Here is a 14628-nt window from a genome sequence, read left to right as displayed (position 1 = left end):
ATTTCCTTTTTGGAATTTTATGAAGTTTCTATCAGGCTTTTCCTCCAGCTTATTGAGATCTTCCAAAATAGCCTTCCTGCACTAGAGCATATCAACTGATCCTCCAGTGTCTGTAAGCCTGCCAAGAGTTTACTCTGTCTCATTGTTCTCATCTTTAATGAACATTGAAGTCAACATCCACCCTGAGGGACACTGCTGCTAATCAGCTCCTGCCTAGGTTTGGATCATGGATAGTCTTTGAACCTGGCAGATCAGCCTGTTTTCCATCCAAATCATACACCACGTATCCAATCTATGCTTCACCAATTTTGCTACAGAGCCAAAAGAGCAAAAGGTAGGTTGAGTAAGCATGCAAGCATGCAAGATGGCAAATAAAGGTTATAAGGGAAAGGTTATAAGCCTGGCATATAAATCTCATACTCTAAAGTTAATTTGCATAAAAATTACTAAGTGATTAAAAAAACGAACCAGATTGTACCAGAAATTCTAAATAGATCTTCATGTCCCCTGTCAGCCATACACAATTTTTTTGCAGAATGATGCAATCTAGTAAGAACAGTGTGATTTACAGACAATAACAAATTTTATAACAACAGCTTTGTCTCTTTGGCCCTCCAAGACCAATTACAAATTCTGGGTAAGTATCAGCCCCCATTTACCTGGAATTGATACCAGCATGTTTTAGATAAAGCAGAGGAGTGTTTTTCTTGTTTATGCCAAATTCAAGGCAGGTAGTATTTAAGTGGGCAGTTTCTTTCCAATATGGACTGCTCTGACTGGCCAGTACCAGTCAAATGATGCAGTTTGTCCTGTGTTCTCAGCAGAGAGGGGTGCAAGTTAATATATGTCTGGTTTTACCACTTACTTCAGTCTAAATTTACCTTAAGGGTTTTTTTCCTTTTACTTCTGATCTTAGTCTTATGAACCTTTTCATATTTGATGACATTTTATTCCAGTGTAATCTAGATCCAGTATCTTATTCTCTTGCATGCAACATTTGCAAGATCTGCTAGTATAGTGCAATGAATTTAGTAATTTCATATTTCAGTAATATTTTTTTCTGAATTAAAACCCAGCAGCATATTTAAAGATAAAAACAAGAGTCATGACCATTGTGTCTAAAGCAGAAATTAAAAAATAAATTGCATTACAATATAAAAAATCAGTATCTTTTATTTATTATCCAGTAGTTAACATTTTAAAGAAATATTTCTTTAATGTTTGAGGACTGAGGAAGAAAAAATTTCCTTACTTCTGTTCATACTTGATTTTTTGTGAGGATGTTTTTGTGGGGACTTTTTCCCCCTGTAGTCAGTATTTCTTATGTGGAGAAACAACGCCATAAAAAGCCCCATAACTTTATAGATCTTATTCTTTTATGTTGTGTTTAGCATGTTTTGGAAAGAAAGGTAATTACATTTGTTTGTTGTTTTTTTTTTTTAAAGAAATAACCTATATAGACCAAGATTTGCTCTTCAAAAACATTGTAAATACATAACCCCCACAGATTTTGGAAAAATGGATTACTGTCTGCTGGTATTACTTCCCCAGAAAGAGGGCATCTGAATTAAATCTCAGTACTGCCACTTTGTATTTATGTTGCACAGATTGCTGAGCTCAGTGGGACTAGTTCCACAGGCAAATCTGACATTTGGTATTTATTTATAATACATGTTTCAGTTCTATAACGTAAGTAGGAAATAAAATTTACTTATATAAACCTTCATATGCTTACCTTTTACTTAAGCTTACATATTTTGGTGTATATTGTGTTAAATTATATGTTGATCAGAATATATTAAATATGGGGGAAAATCTATAAATTTCTCATACTTCCCTTGTAGACATTGTGATTGTGTGTTGTCTTAGTAATAATCTGTATTTATGCATTTTATATAGATGTCTATTCTATCGGACTAAATCCATGTGTATTTTTTGTGTGATTTCTTTGATATCGTTATAAAAGTCTAGCATTGTCTAGAATCTATCACATAAATAGGTCATGTGCAAGGGTATAGATATGAGTGATCAATGAAAGGTCACTCCAAGGTCACTCCTAAATGTTACTCCGTACATATATTTATGACCTACGAAATTGTGAAGAATTGAGGATGTGTACAAGCGTACCTTATTGGAAAAACTGAAATTCTTAACCTGTTTCTTCCATTATTCTTATTATAAATCGCTCTAAGTGCTAGATGTCCAGGATACCAGGAAATCTACTTTCCTTTTTACATATTGCAATGCTCCTCAGAATAAAAAAAAAAAAAAAAAAGAAAAGAAAAATTAGGCACTTTTAATAACTTAAAAAGGGAGCAAAAATTTATAATAGTATTAAAGCAGCAGATTTCTCAGTTTGGAGGATTTGTCAAAATTTTAGAAGTTATTAGGAAAATTTTGAATTTGCAGAGCCTCATAATTAGAAAAATGTAATAGGGCAAAAATGGATTGAAAAGATTACTTTTTTCAAAAATTTATTTTTATTTTTTCCTTTCGCTGCTAGGTTCTGTAGCCACTGCCTGCCGTGATCCTGGAGTCCCCATGAATGGAACTAGAAATGGGGATGGAAGAGAACCTGGAGATACTGTTATTTTTCAATGTGACCCTGGCTATGAACTTCAAGGAGATGAGAGAATAACCTGCATTCAGGTAGAAAATCGGTACTTCTGGCAGCCCAACCCACCAGTCTGTATAGGTATGAAGAAAAAAATCAAATAATGCTTTCCTAAAAGTAAAAATCCTGATGTAATTAATCACACTGCTCTAGGAACTCACTTTGAAGAACATACAAGTACTGCACATCTGAGAAATTATTTTGCATAAAGCCCTGATGGACATAACCAAAACCTATCCTATGTAGTTACTATAATAGTTCTCATCCCTTTTCTCTCAGGGCCATATCATTTATACTTTGATAATCTGTGACAGAGAAAGCAAGAAGGTCTATGTCAATGACTACTATCCCTGATAGTCTTATCTTGGACAAACATCACAGGGAGCAACTTGCCAGAGATTACAACTGCTAGGAGCACTGTATAGCTTTCAAACACTCTCCTTTAATAAACTTAACTTGACCCTAGCTGTTGTAAATAAAATCTACATCCTATTTTCATACGCATGTATGCACACCACCTCCCCTGTTTAGGCAAGTCTGCAGACAGGTGTTTGCAAACATATTACAGTACTGACTTGGTGTCTTGGCTATTCTACTTAAGAGGTCAAAGTGTTATTTTTTCTGTTCTTACTCTTCTTACTATGTTTGCCTGTGTATTGTGAGTGTATGGGCTTGAGGACAAGAATTTGCTGGAAGACTTCAGTAAAGAAATATTTTATTGTTCATCTCTTATAATTCTTATATGTGAAAATGATATATTTATAATAATAACATCTGTAGGTGTCTAAGTGAAAAAGTAAAATGAATTCCAGGGCTCTAGGAAGAGGCCCTATAGTTAAAATATTCTCTCATGCTGGCCTCATTTAATATTACTGGGTTTTAAATATATTTTTCAACTGAGAAATAATTACCCTTTTATAAAGCAGCATTTGCATTTAATCATTATCACTACTGAGTTGATGATATCATTAAACACATTAAATGTAAGTGCTCACCTGACATTCTGTCCTTACCACATGTGTAAATATGCATACACTTGGTTTTTAACTGCATGCATCCATTTACCTAATACTGGTAATTTCCACACTTTATGCACCTCCTGTATACAAAGTAGTAAGAATGTTTATTATGATTATTTATTTGTCTAAATATCAAGCATGAAATTATCTTCTATTGATTTCCTATAATAATACATTGTTGGGGAATATGAAGTGCTAATAGACTAAAGTAGAGTGTGTAAATCTTGCCTTGGAGCCAAGAGATTTCAAAATTGTGTGTTGTACTTCAGTACACCTTGAAGTTCATTGATTTTTTTTTTTCCAAACTTGTAATATCTTCGTTAATGTTCTTTCCATGCCTGTAAATCAAAACTTACTCTACACATAACTTCAGCATCATCATGGTTTATCAAAGACTTAGGAAAAAAGAAACATAATTTTGATGGAAGAATAAGAGGCAGGGATAATTCCTGAGGTGTACACTTGTACCGTGTTCTAGGTTTATTTTATTAGCTTTTTATGCTCCAAAGTGTCTTTTCAAACCTCCTTATTATTAATGCTCAAAACTAAAATGTACTTGTTAATTGTTCCTACCTGTGGGAGTGTCTTGGTTGTAAAGAAATTTTAAGAACATCTTCCCTTCAAAGGTAGTCGCAACGGGAAAATTACAAAGAGCTAAATAATGATTCATGCATTTGAATGAAAGATAATAATTAAAAACTCTTCTATGCTGAAGCTATTCTGACAAAGTATAAATTTGAGAGCATGTCTCTGCCAAAAAGCAGTCCTTTGGCTTATGTCTGTGATGCAAAAAATAGCTAGATTTCTTCCATTCCGAAGATTTTCTGGATCCAATCTCATCTGGATACCAGAATCTTAAATTATTTTATTTCTTTAGTTTTCTCAGTGATAATATTAAAAATACTGGCTTGCAAAAAGTCTCTTTGGGATTCAGATTAACTATACATTTAGGGGAGGTATGGACTGTCTCTCAGAAGTTTCAGACTTTCTTCAGAAATTCATAGGCAATTATATTATTTTTTTAAATTGTGTCATGGTTTTGCTTGTTTCTGTTGTTTTTCTCGGTAAAAGATCTTGTGAGCAGTTAATTTCTGTGGTGATTTCCTCAAAATGTGATCTATATGACACTAATATAAAGTTAAATTTCAGTAGTGTTTTCATATTTCATTATGATGATTTAAATTTGTCTTCAGACTAAATATATGGAAAAAAATTTTTACAGTTAGGATGGTTTTGACTAGATGATATTTAAAGTTCTTTCCAACTCAAACCATTCTATGATTATTTAATATCTCTTATTAGAAAAAAAACCAAAAACATACATTCTGTTTGTTTTGTTAAGAAGTAATTCAAAGCATAAATAAATAAATAAAGGACAGAAAGCTGGTGAATAATATTTTCTTACATTCTAGAAATTAAATAGGTTTTAAATAAAAGTAACCCAACCTATACTTCCTCCCATAGGGAAAATGACTGCTAAGATCAGCAGAGAGACAGCTAGGCACAGCACTTCCTTACCACTGTGTCTACACAGAGGCTTATAAAGACGAGCTGACACAACTTACATCTAGTTTTCACTGCATAACACATAAAAAAAATTATATTTTTCATAATGTACGTACTGACATTTACCTCTCTTTCTAGAGGAGTTGTTTTATTTGTTCAGTCTTATGTCTTATGTCCAATACTTGTAAAAGGTGGGTGTTCTTTAAACTCTGTTTTAGAACCGGTCTGTCCTCAGTTAAAAATAAGGCTATGGCACTTAATAATAACTTTCTACACATTGCATCCTGAAAATTATGGATTCTGAAGCACACAAAAATTTAATTAAAGCACACAGAGAAAGAGAATGTCTATAAACAACTTTAGAGGAAGATGGTAAAGTGGAAAAAGAAGTATCATGCCATAACATTTTTCATTAGATGGTGTTAACATTCTGAATTTGCTTTCTAATGAACTAAAAATTAAAAAAACCCTTGAAACTGGTGTATCTGAAGAAAATTCTATCTGGGAGATATTCTATAAAGTTGAAGATGGTTTTTTGGTTTTGTTTGGTTGGGGTTTTTTTTACTGCTCTTAATGGCATAGCTTGAAATAAAATATATTCTGGCTGTCAGACTTCATTTATTCCCTGGAGAGACTTTTTGATTATCAACTAGACCTTGGGACAGTTTAAATGAAAGAATCAGTCTCACTGTAAATAGAAAATGTAACTGCTAATGTGTGTAAAGAAATAACAAGTACATAAAAAATTAAGTTACTAATATGAAAATATTCTATCAATGAGATATATGAGATATAACAGAGAGCTAAACCAAACAAAACATCAGGAAAGTATCAGGAATGCAGACACTGGCAGAACATAGTGTGGAGCAAGGTCATAGCAGTTTAACTTCTTTATATCATCATATGTCCCTTCAAGATACCTGAAAAATATCATCAGACTCATACAGTTTAGTGGTCATTTCAGTGAAGCTTGATTACAGTGAATGACCTAAATATCTTCATTGCTACTTTTAAAATTTTCATTCTTGAGATATGCAGATAGTGCAACCAGAACTATTAAAGCACTTGAGGGGAGGAGTCTAGAGGGTTATACTGAAGAGCAGTAGTTCCAGCTGATGACCAGCCTTTACATTCCATACAACCTCACAGCTCCTCTTTTGCTTGAACTTTTACTTCAACAAGACAGAAGGTTGCAGGGACCTCTTTTACAGTCAAAGGAAAGTTTTCAGTCAAAAGAAGCATATTGTTTTGTAATAATTTCATTTTACTTATTTCAGAATTGTGACAAAAGAATATTAAATGACAGATGTTCTTAAACAATACGAATTTTAATTTTTTGAATTGTTATCCTTCTTGTAAACGTGTTTCATACTAAATGAAACTTCTCCAGTGTGTTCTCCTGTAGCTAATGATATTTTCTCTAGCAACTGAAAATATCTGAGGGATTTATTGTGATAAAAATTGTATTTGGCAGTTATTAAGAAAAACAAAACAAATTGTACTAGGCCTGGAAAATATATTTTATGCATTTACTAGTACTATTGATTTATGATATTTTTGTGTTCCTTGAGCAAGGAGTTGTTTCAGCTTTTAACTGTTTTTACTCCAAAATGGTGATTTTGGAATTCATATGACTTACTCCCTTTTAATATTAAAAAATATTTAAAATGTAGAAAGACTACACTCATATAGACTGCAACTATAAATGCATTAATCTACTTAAGCATTCTGTTTGCAGTACTTGAATTCATACATGACTTGTGATTTAATTTATAGAATCATAGCATGCTTTGGGATGGACCATCTAGTTCCCATCCTCCTACCATGGGCAGGGACACCTTCCATTAGACCAGATTGCTCAAAGCCCCATCCAGCCTGACCTTGAACACTTCCAGGGATGTGGCATCCACAACTTCTCTGGACTTGTTCCAGTATCTCATCACCTTCATAGTAAAGAATCTCTTATTAAACTTACCTTTCAATTTAAAACCCTTCTCCCTTGTCCTGTCACTGAATGACCTCATCAAATGTCCCTGTCCAGATCTCTTGTAGGCTCCCTTTAGGCACTGGAAGGCTGTTGTAAAGTCTTCTGGAGCCTTCTCTTCTCCAGGCACAACAATCTCATCTATCTCAGCCTGTCCTCATTGGAGAGGTGATCCACCCCTCTGACCATCCCTTCTCTGGACCTGCTCTGACTGATCAATGTCTTCCTTGTGCTGGGGGCCCTGGAGCTGGATACGGTATTTCTCATGACATAAGGAAATACTGTGTATATTTCCCACTAGGTTGAGTAACACCTGTACATATCATCTTGATCTGTATACATCATCTTGAGTGCCATCACACAGCACATACCAGACAACCAGGAGATCAGGCCTAGACAGCACTGGTTTATTAAAGGCAGGTCCTGAATGACTAACATGATCTCCTTGTACGACAAGAACGCTTGCTCAGGGAATGTTGACTACCCAGAGTTTAGTAAAGACTTTGATTTGCTACAGCATTCTCATGGAGACTGACTGTTCATGGGTTGGAGGGGTGAACTCTTCACTGGGTAAACTACTGGCTGGATGGCTGGGCCCAGAGTAATGGTGAATGGATTTACATCCAGCTGGTTGATAGTTGCTAGTGGTGTTTCCCAGGGCTCAGTACTGGGGCCAGTCCTGTTCAACATCTTTATTGATGATCTGGGAGAGGGGATATAGCACACCTTCAGTAAGTTCACAGACATCACTAAGTGGTGCAGGAGTGTTGATCTGTTGGAGGGGAAGAAGACACTGCAGAGGGGTCTGGACAGGCTGGATCAATGGGCCACGCCAACTGTAAGAGATTCAATAAGATGAAGTGCTGGGTCCTGCACTTAGATCTCAACAATCCCATGCATTGGTACTGGCTGGAGAAGAATGGCTGGAAAGCTGTCTGATGGAAAAGGACCTGAGGGCATTGGTTGACAGCCAACTGAACATGAGCCTGCAGTGTGCCCAGGTGGCCAAGAAGGCCAATGACATCCTGCCTTATATCAGAAATGGTATGGCCAGCAGTTGAGGGCAGTGATTGTCCCCCTGTACAGGGCACTTGAGAGGTTGCATCTTGAATCCTGTGTTCAGTTATGAGGCCCTCACTGCAAGAAAGACCTTGAGGTGCTGGAGCGAGTCCAAAGCTGGTGAGGGGTCAAGCCTCCTGAAGATCAGATGAGGAAGTTGGGATTGTGTAGCCTAGAGAAAGGAAAGCTCAGGGAAAACCTTCTTGCTCTCTACAACTACTTGAAAAAAAGTTGTAGTGAGGTGGGTGTTAATTTCTTCTCCCAAGTAACAAATGACAGGATGAGAGTTGCACTCAAGTTGCACCAGGGGAGGTTTAGATGGGTATTAGACAAAATTTCTTCACCAAAAAGATTACCAAGCATTGGAACAGGCTGCCAATGGAAGTGGTCAAGTCCCCATCCCTGGAAGTATTTAAAAAATGTGTAGATGTGTCACTTAGGGACATGGTTTGGTGATGAACTTGGCAGTGCTAGGTTTACAGTTGGACTCAATCTGTATGGTTCTATAAGTGATTTAAATAACCTTAGAGCTCACAGTTACAGAATCTCTGTCACAGAAAACCTGAGTCATCAATTACTCACCTGGGAACTGTAGATGATCACTTAATTAAATTAAATTAAAGTTTGTAAAATGATAAGTCCTTATAAATCTTATCTAGAATTTTTTTAATAACATTTTTAAAAGTTCTTTTAAAAATATTTAGAAAACATGCTCATTCTCTTGTTGAGACATGAAGTGTCACATAAAGAATGCTGAAGAACAAGATTTATTTATACTTTCATTCTTTTTACTATTTATATTTCTGGACCAAAACCCCACAACTTTTAGTAACCTCAATAATCACATAGACAAATGCAGTTGTTTCACTCTGACTGTGCTTGAAAGCTATTTTATTTATCTCTGAGTTTGAAGACTGCAATTATTTGAATTTTTTTAAATTTGTATTATATCCATCTTGATCTGAATTACTACTGAGTGTTGTCTGGTGAAAAGGCAGGTAATTACATTATCAGTGTAAGTAGATCATATTTCATAGTCTAACAATCTTTCTTTAGAATGCCTTTAATAAGAAGTAGAAAGTGGAAAGCTTACCCAGTCAAGTTTTTTAAGTCTGTAGCCAGAGCATTTTTTAAGTTCACAGTGTATTCAAAAAAGCCTTGACATAATATTATGCAAGCAAATAAAGTGACACAGAGTTCAAAAACGAGTGTTTCACTTAGTAATATTACAATTTGTCTAAGGTGAAATGTGAATATATGGACGGGTTGTTTCTATTAAAGCTTCAGTTGTTTTTCGTTTAACTTTTGGAGGACATTAAATGTCAGTGAACAGATTGCTGTGACTTCTTTATTTCTTACCTTCTTTTCTCAAATTCAATCTATTTTTATTCACAGCTCCCTGTGGAGGAAACCTGACTGGCTCTTCAGGTTTTATACTTTCACCAAACTTCCCTCATCCTTATCCTCACAGCAGAGATTGTGACTGGACTATCACTGTAAATAATGATTATGTTATATCATTAGCATTTATCAGGTAATCTGCTACTTACTCATAATTTTTAAAGTCATGTTTATAACTTTATTATTGGCAGTTGTTCAGAGTTTTGTAGAGTAACATATGTATGACTATCAATCTGATTAATAATTGTTATCTTTGTTACCAGTCACAACAAATCCAAAAGAGTACTCAATACACTGACCAGTGGAGCTTGGGAACTCATTGCTCTTGTTTACTTTAAAGCACTATCTTTGCACTGGCTAATGTCAAGGTGGATGGTGCTCAGTTTATAAGATTGAATTCCTGAGAAGGCAGCATGGATGGAGTAACTCACTGAACTCTCTACAACCAGGATGGTCTTTAATGGTGAAACCCACATTTTGTTAGAGACACCAGCTATATAGGCAAAATTTCAAAAGCTGTCTTTACATTTAGTTTTATTAGTCCATATCATTCCAGGATCCTTCAACAAGATACTTCCTGATGTTCTGGTTATTAGATGGAATTTTTCTAGAATTTTCTTTAATTACAATGCAAGAATAAATTGACCTTAATAGAATCCACAGAGGAACTTTTGCTGAATTCACTGTATGTAACACAGGATGCAAATTATTATACCTATTATGTATAAAAAATATGCATTCCAACTGGGAAATATGTCACAGAAAAGGTAAAAATGGTACTTGTGATGTAAGTATTTAAGTTCTTCTTATGCTGGATGTTCTATAATAGTGTCTTTATAATTCTGATCAGTGCTAATGTGATGACTTCTTTAGTGAGATAGGTCATATAGTTTTCTGTTCTTGGTGCTCAGTGATATGTGTTTTAGTGAATTCATTCTAGGGAAATAATTGTTCTATTATATTTACATAATTTATTATTTAATTTTGTTGGTAATTTCAGAATGTAAGTTGCTAAGGAACTTTCTATTGTGCAGTAGCACTTATATATGGTCAATTGCTGTGGTTTTTGACAGAAGCTGAGAAGCTCAGTCTTGGTCAAAGAAGACTGCATTCTTACTGAGAATTGCCTCATTTACAACACACAGACAGTTTCAGAGTGAGAAACTGAACACTCTACTAAGTGATGTTAAATAGGCTTTTTACTGGAACTTACTCCAGCTAATCCTTTTAAACTCAAAACAAACTGTAGCACTTTAACAATCAAAGGTGTTGACTTTTGACTTTTGCATTTCTTTTGTAAGGAAATATTTAAAAATATTAAAAAAGGAGCTCTATAAGGTCTTCAATGCCTACATTTATTTCAGTCAAGGGCTACTTTAGAGACAACATAGTTTGGATTTTCATTCTTTTACTAAGAATCCTTTTTAAAAAACATTTTTTTTGTACAGGGACAATCTTGTAAGTAAAATTGGTTAACTCTTGCCCTTAACTTAAAATTAAATTCAAACTTAACTAGTTAAGTTAGTTAACTAACTATAATTTTGTTCAAAAGATGAGGTTTCAATACTACATCTTTGTATTTAAACTGATTACAGGCAAAATGCTTCTTGCTCTCAGTTATGGGAAGATCATCCCCTCTCTGTGTGCAAGTGTTTCAGTCTGATTAGAAGCTGTGTATTCTCTACTCTACAGTTGACTGTATTATATCATAAAGCATTTCTGCAAAGGGTTCTAATAGTTCTACATTGTTTATTTTTCTAGAGCTTTAGAAATATTCTATTAATTCTTTTTTTCTATTGAAAAAGGTCTGGTTGTGGGGTGTTTTTTCTGGTCAGCAGTGAAATATTGTTTCTAAAGAGAGAAACAAATAATGTGGTATTTCTTTATTTTCTACTAAAACACTTCTACAAACCTTTTTTCTGACAGTGGTGGCTTTGTTTTCCTTTTATGAAAACAGTGATATTAAACTTCAAATTTAAGCTAACAAGAGTGAAAATCTTAGGCAAAGTATATTCTATCTAACATTTCTCTCTCTCTCTTTTTTTTTTTTTTTCCCTCCAGCTTCAGTATAGAACCAAATTATGATTTTCTTTATATCTATGATGGGCCAGACAGTAATAGCCCACTAATTGGGAGCTTTCAAGATAGTAAACTGCCAGAGAGGATAGAAAGCAGTTCAAATACTATGCATCTAGCTTTTCGGAGTGACGGATCTGTTAGTTTTACTGGATTCCACTTAGAGTACAAAGGTAAGTAAAATTTTTTTTCTTTTCTATTTAAAAAGTTCAGTGCATAAGTGCAAATTTTAATCTGTTGGAATTTCTTGAAGTTTTCTACCTGGTAATGTTGTTGTTTTGCCTAAGAGTATGATAATGTGTATAACGTTATAACCTTGCTAACTTAAGATAGAGCTTCTAATATGATTTCATATACCTGACACATGATAATTTTTGAACCAGGCTGGATGGGGGTTCTAAGTAACCTGGTCTAGCAGAAGGTTCACTGCCTATGGCAAGGGGTAATGGAACTACATGATCCTTAAGGTCCTTTCCAACCCAAACCATTCTAAGAGTCTATGATTCTGTGAACAAAAATGAGACAGTAGTTTACAGGTTTCAAAAATAATGATGCAGTGGCAAAACTTAACAGTATATATATGTGTTTTATCCAGAATTTAAAGTTTATTTTTATGTAATATAGTAGGTCATGTTGACTTATGTGCATTTAGGATTCTGCAAGATGAAATGATGTGCAAGAAGGCATCCAAAATTGGAAATAAAAAAATATTTTGACTAGATCTTTGTATCATAGACAATAGTAGAGCTGTCTTCTTGTCTCAGACATATCTGCCTAAGGTCATAAAACAGTAAAAAAGAAAATATAGATTTGCAAATGTATAATCAGTAGTAACTTTCATAACTGCCTCTACATGGCTTGAGAAACAGAAATATTTGCTAGTAACTAAATATGAAAATATTCAATAATCTGTAAAGACAACCAGAGGGAAAATAAGAAAGTTGCTGGTATAGACCTCCTTGGTCTTATTTTCTTCTCCATTTATTCTGATAGCAATTAGGAAGGAAGGGAAAGACATATTTGTTACTTTGGAAAACGCATGAAGTCTCATACTTTTCTAAAGTCATGGGATTCTACTGATGGAAAGGGAGTTTACACAGTATGAGCCAGTCCTTAAAAGTTAAAAGAGATATTCCATATTATATGGTGTTGTCTCAAGCTCAGCATACAAACTAAAGGGAAATCTGGCCTGGGGGACACTATTTAGGAACCAGCTGGGCATAGGTTGGTTGGTGGTGAGTAATTGTTTTTCATTTACATAACTTGTTTTTCTGGGATTTAATTTCTCTCTTTTTTTTTCCCACTTTCATTTTTATTTCAATTTATTATTATTTCTATTGTTATTTTTATTATTATTATTATTAGATTTTATTTGAACTATTTAACTGTCCTTTTTTCAATCGACAAGTTCTTTCAGTTTTACCTTTCTGATTCTCTGCCCTATCCCACCATCCTGAGTGATCAAGGAGTGTGGTGCTTGGTTGCTAACTTGGGTTAAACCACAACAGACCTTTATGGTGCTCAACATGGAGTTTGAAAGGTTGAGTTGACTGCAGGTCTGACCAGAGCATGTTAAAACAAACTTGTTTTAAGCATTCATTATATTAGTTTAAAAGTCACTGGTCACAATGTTGATTAATTCTCAGAGTTGTTGTGCTTGTTCTGAGAGTTGTGTTATTTAAAAACTTACTTTCTCTAAATGTTCTCTTTTATTTACCTCTGGGAGCTGGATGAGGGATATCACTGTGTAACACTGGCTTATGATATGGTAAAATATATAATGTTTGTGAGATTACTATGCTATTTTTACTCAGCATTGCTGTCATCTCTGTACTTAGGGAACCATCTCTTGAAAACCTATTTATTATCACACCATTTACATTTTCTGCTCAGAGAGCCAATCTGTGGGGCAGATAAGGTGTAACACTTGCCCCACTCTTTCAGCTTTCCTTTCTTCTTCACCTTCATCTTCCCCTCCAGCTACTTTCAATAGCCCTTCAGAATTTTGAATTTCCTCGGGATGTTCAAACCAGTGCATTCATGTTGCTATGTCTCCTGAATATATCTCAGGTTTTGTTTAAAGTTAAACAACTATTTAGGAATACTGCCCAGAGATCTGCCCTGAGGCTGGATAGTTATGAGTGGTAGGGTGCATGTAATACTATGGACAAGAATCAAGGACAGCGGGCACCTCCAATATTTTGGTACTTCAACTCTGAACAAGTGCAGAATCCTGAAAAACTAATAAAATATTTGGGAAAAGTATCTTGTCACACTGTCAATTCCAGAGAGACAATTCATTGCAATAGGCTGGGACCTGGCCCAGGCCTAGCAAGCCCTATTCAATATAATTCACTATCCTCAAGGCAAACAGTCTCTGGATCTGATAGCAAAACAACAGACACAGTGGCTACTTCACCTTCCAAGATAAGCTTTGCAGCTGAACCAGAGGAACAATCAATGCTGGTATCAGTCACCCTACACACAAAAAGAGATATCAGGTGCAAAAGGCAGCTGGTTTGGTAAGGAAAGAAACTCCTACTAAGAAAGGAAAGGAGGAGCTGGATGAAGAGGGCTACTCTGAGGCAGAGCCACCACAAGAAGAGGAGGAAGAAGCAGAACTCACAAACAAGCCAGTTACTACCCAATCAGCAAATTGTCACCTTTGCTGCTCCAATACTGGGTAGCAGGGCCAGTAGGCTGGAATTAGAGGGTAAGGAAACCAAGCAGCTAGGATGCCTTTCTAGGGGAGGAGGCATTGACAAAGTCATTGGAAAAGGGGCACAATCCCTCAGCCTCTGAAGGTGATTCCTGTCAGGCACGAAGAAAAGGTAACCCTTCAGGGAAGTTGTTAAATGCCATTCAGGCAAATGGACAACCATGAAGAAAGGTATCCAATACCTGAGGGAATCAGCCATGCTGCAGGTAGTTTGTGATGACCTGTATAATGAGCAGTTATCCAAAGATAC

General features: G+C 35.2%; 1 protein-coding gene across 2 annotated transcripts in view; it reads left to right on the top strand.

Annotated features, from left to right (window-relative positions):
- Positions 1–2509: 2509 nt before the first annotated feature.
- The window catches only part of CSMD3 (CUB and Sushi multiple domains 3), a 188369-nt gene continuing 176250 nt past the window's right edge, over positions 2510–14628 (top strand). For both annotated transcript variants that reach the window (XM_027906492.1, XM_027906493.1), the window contains exons 1-3: positions 2510–2695; positions 9578–9716; positions 11645–11832. In XM_027906492.1, the coding sequence (XP_027762293.1) occupies positions 2542–2695; positions 9578–9716; positions 11645–11832 (481 nt within the window). In that variant the 5' untranslated portion in view covers positions 2510–2541. The remainder of the gene's footprint in view (positions 2696–9577; positions 9717–11644; positions 11833–14628) is intronic.

Source organism: Empidonax traillii, unplaced genomic scaffold (assembly GCF_003031625.1).
Source record: "Empidonax traillii isolate 1590-97213 ecotype Southwest subspecies unplaced genomic scaffold, ASM303162v1 scaffold1302:size208794, whole genome shotgun sequence".
NCBI lineage: Eukaryota > Metazoa > Chordata > Aves > Passeriformes > Tyrannidae > Empidonax > Empidonax traillii.
The sequence above is the reverse complement of the archived record's forward strand: the minus strand, read 5'-3'. Positions and strand labels throughout refer to the sequence as shown.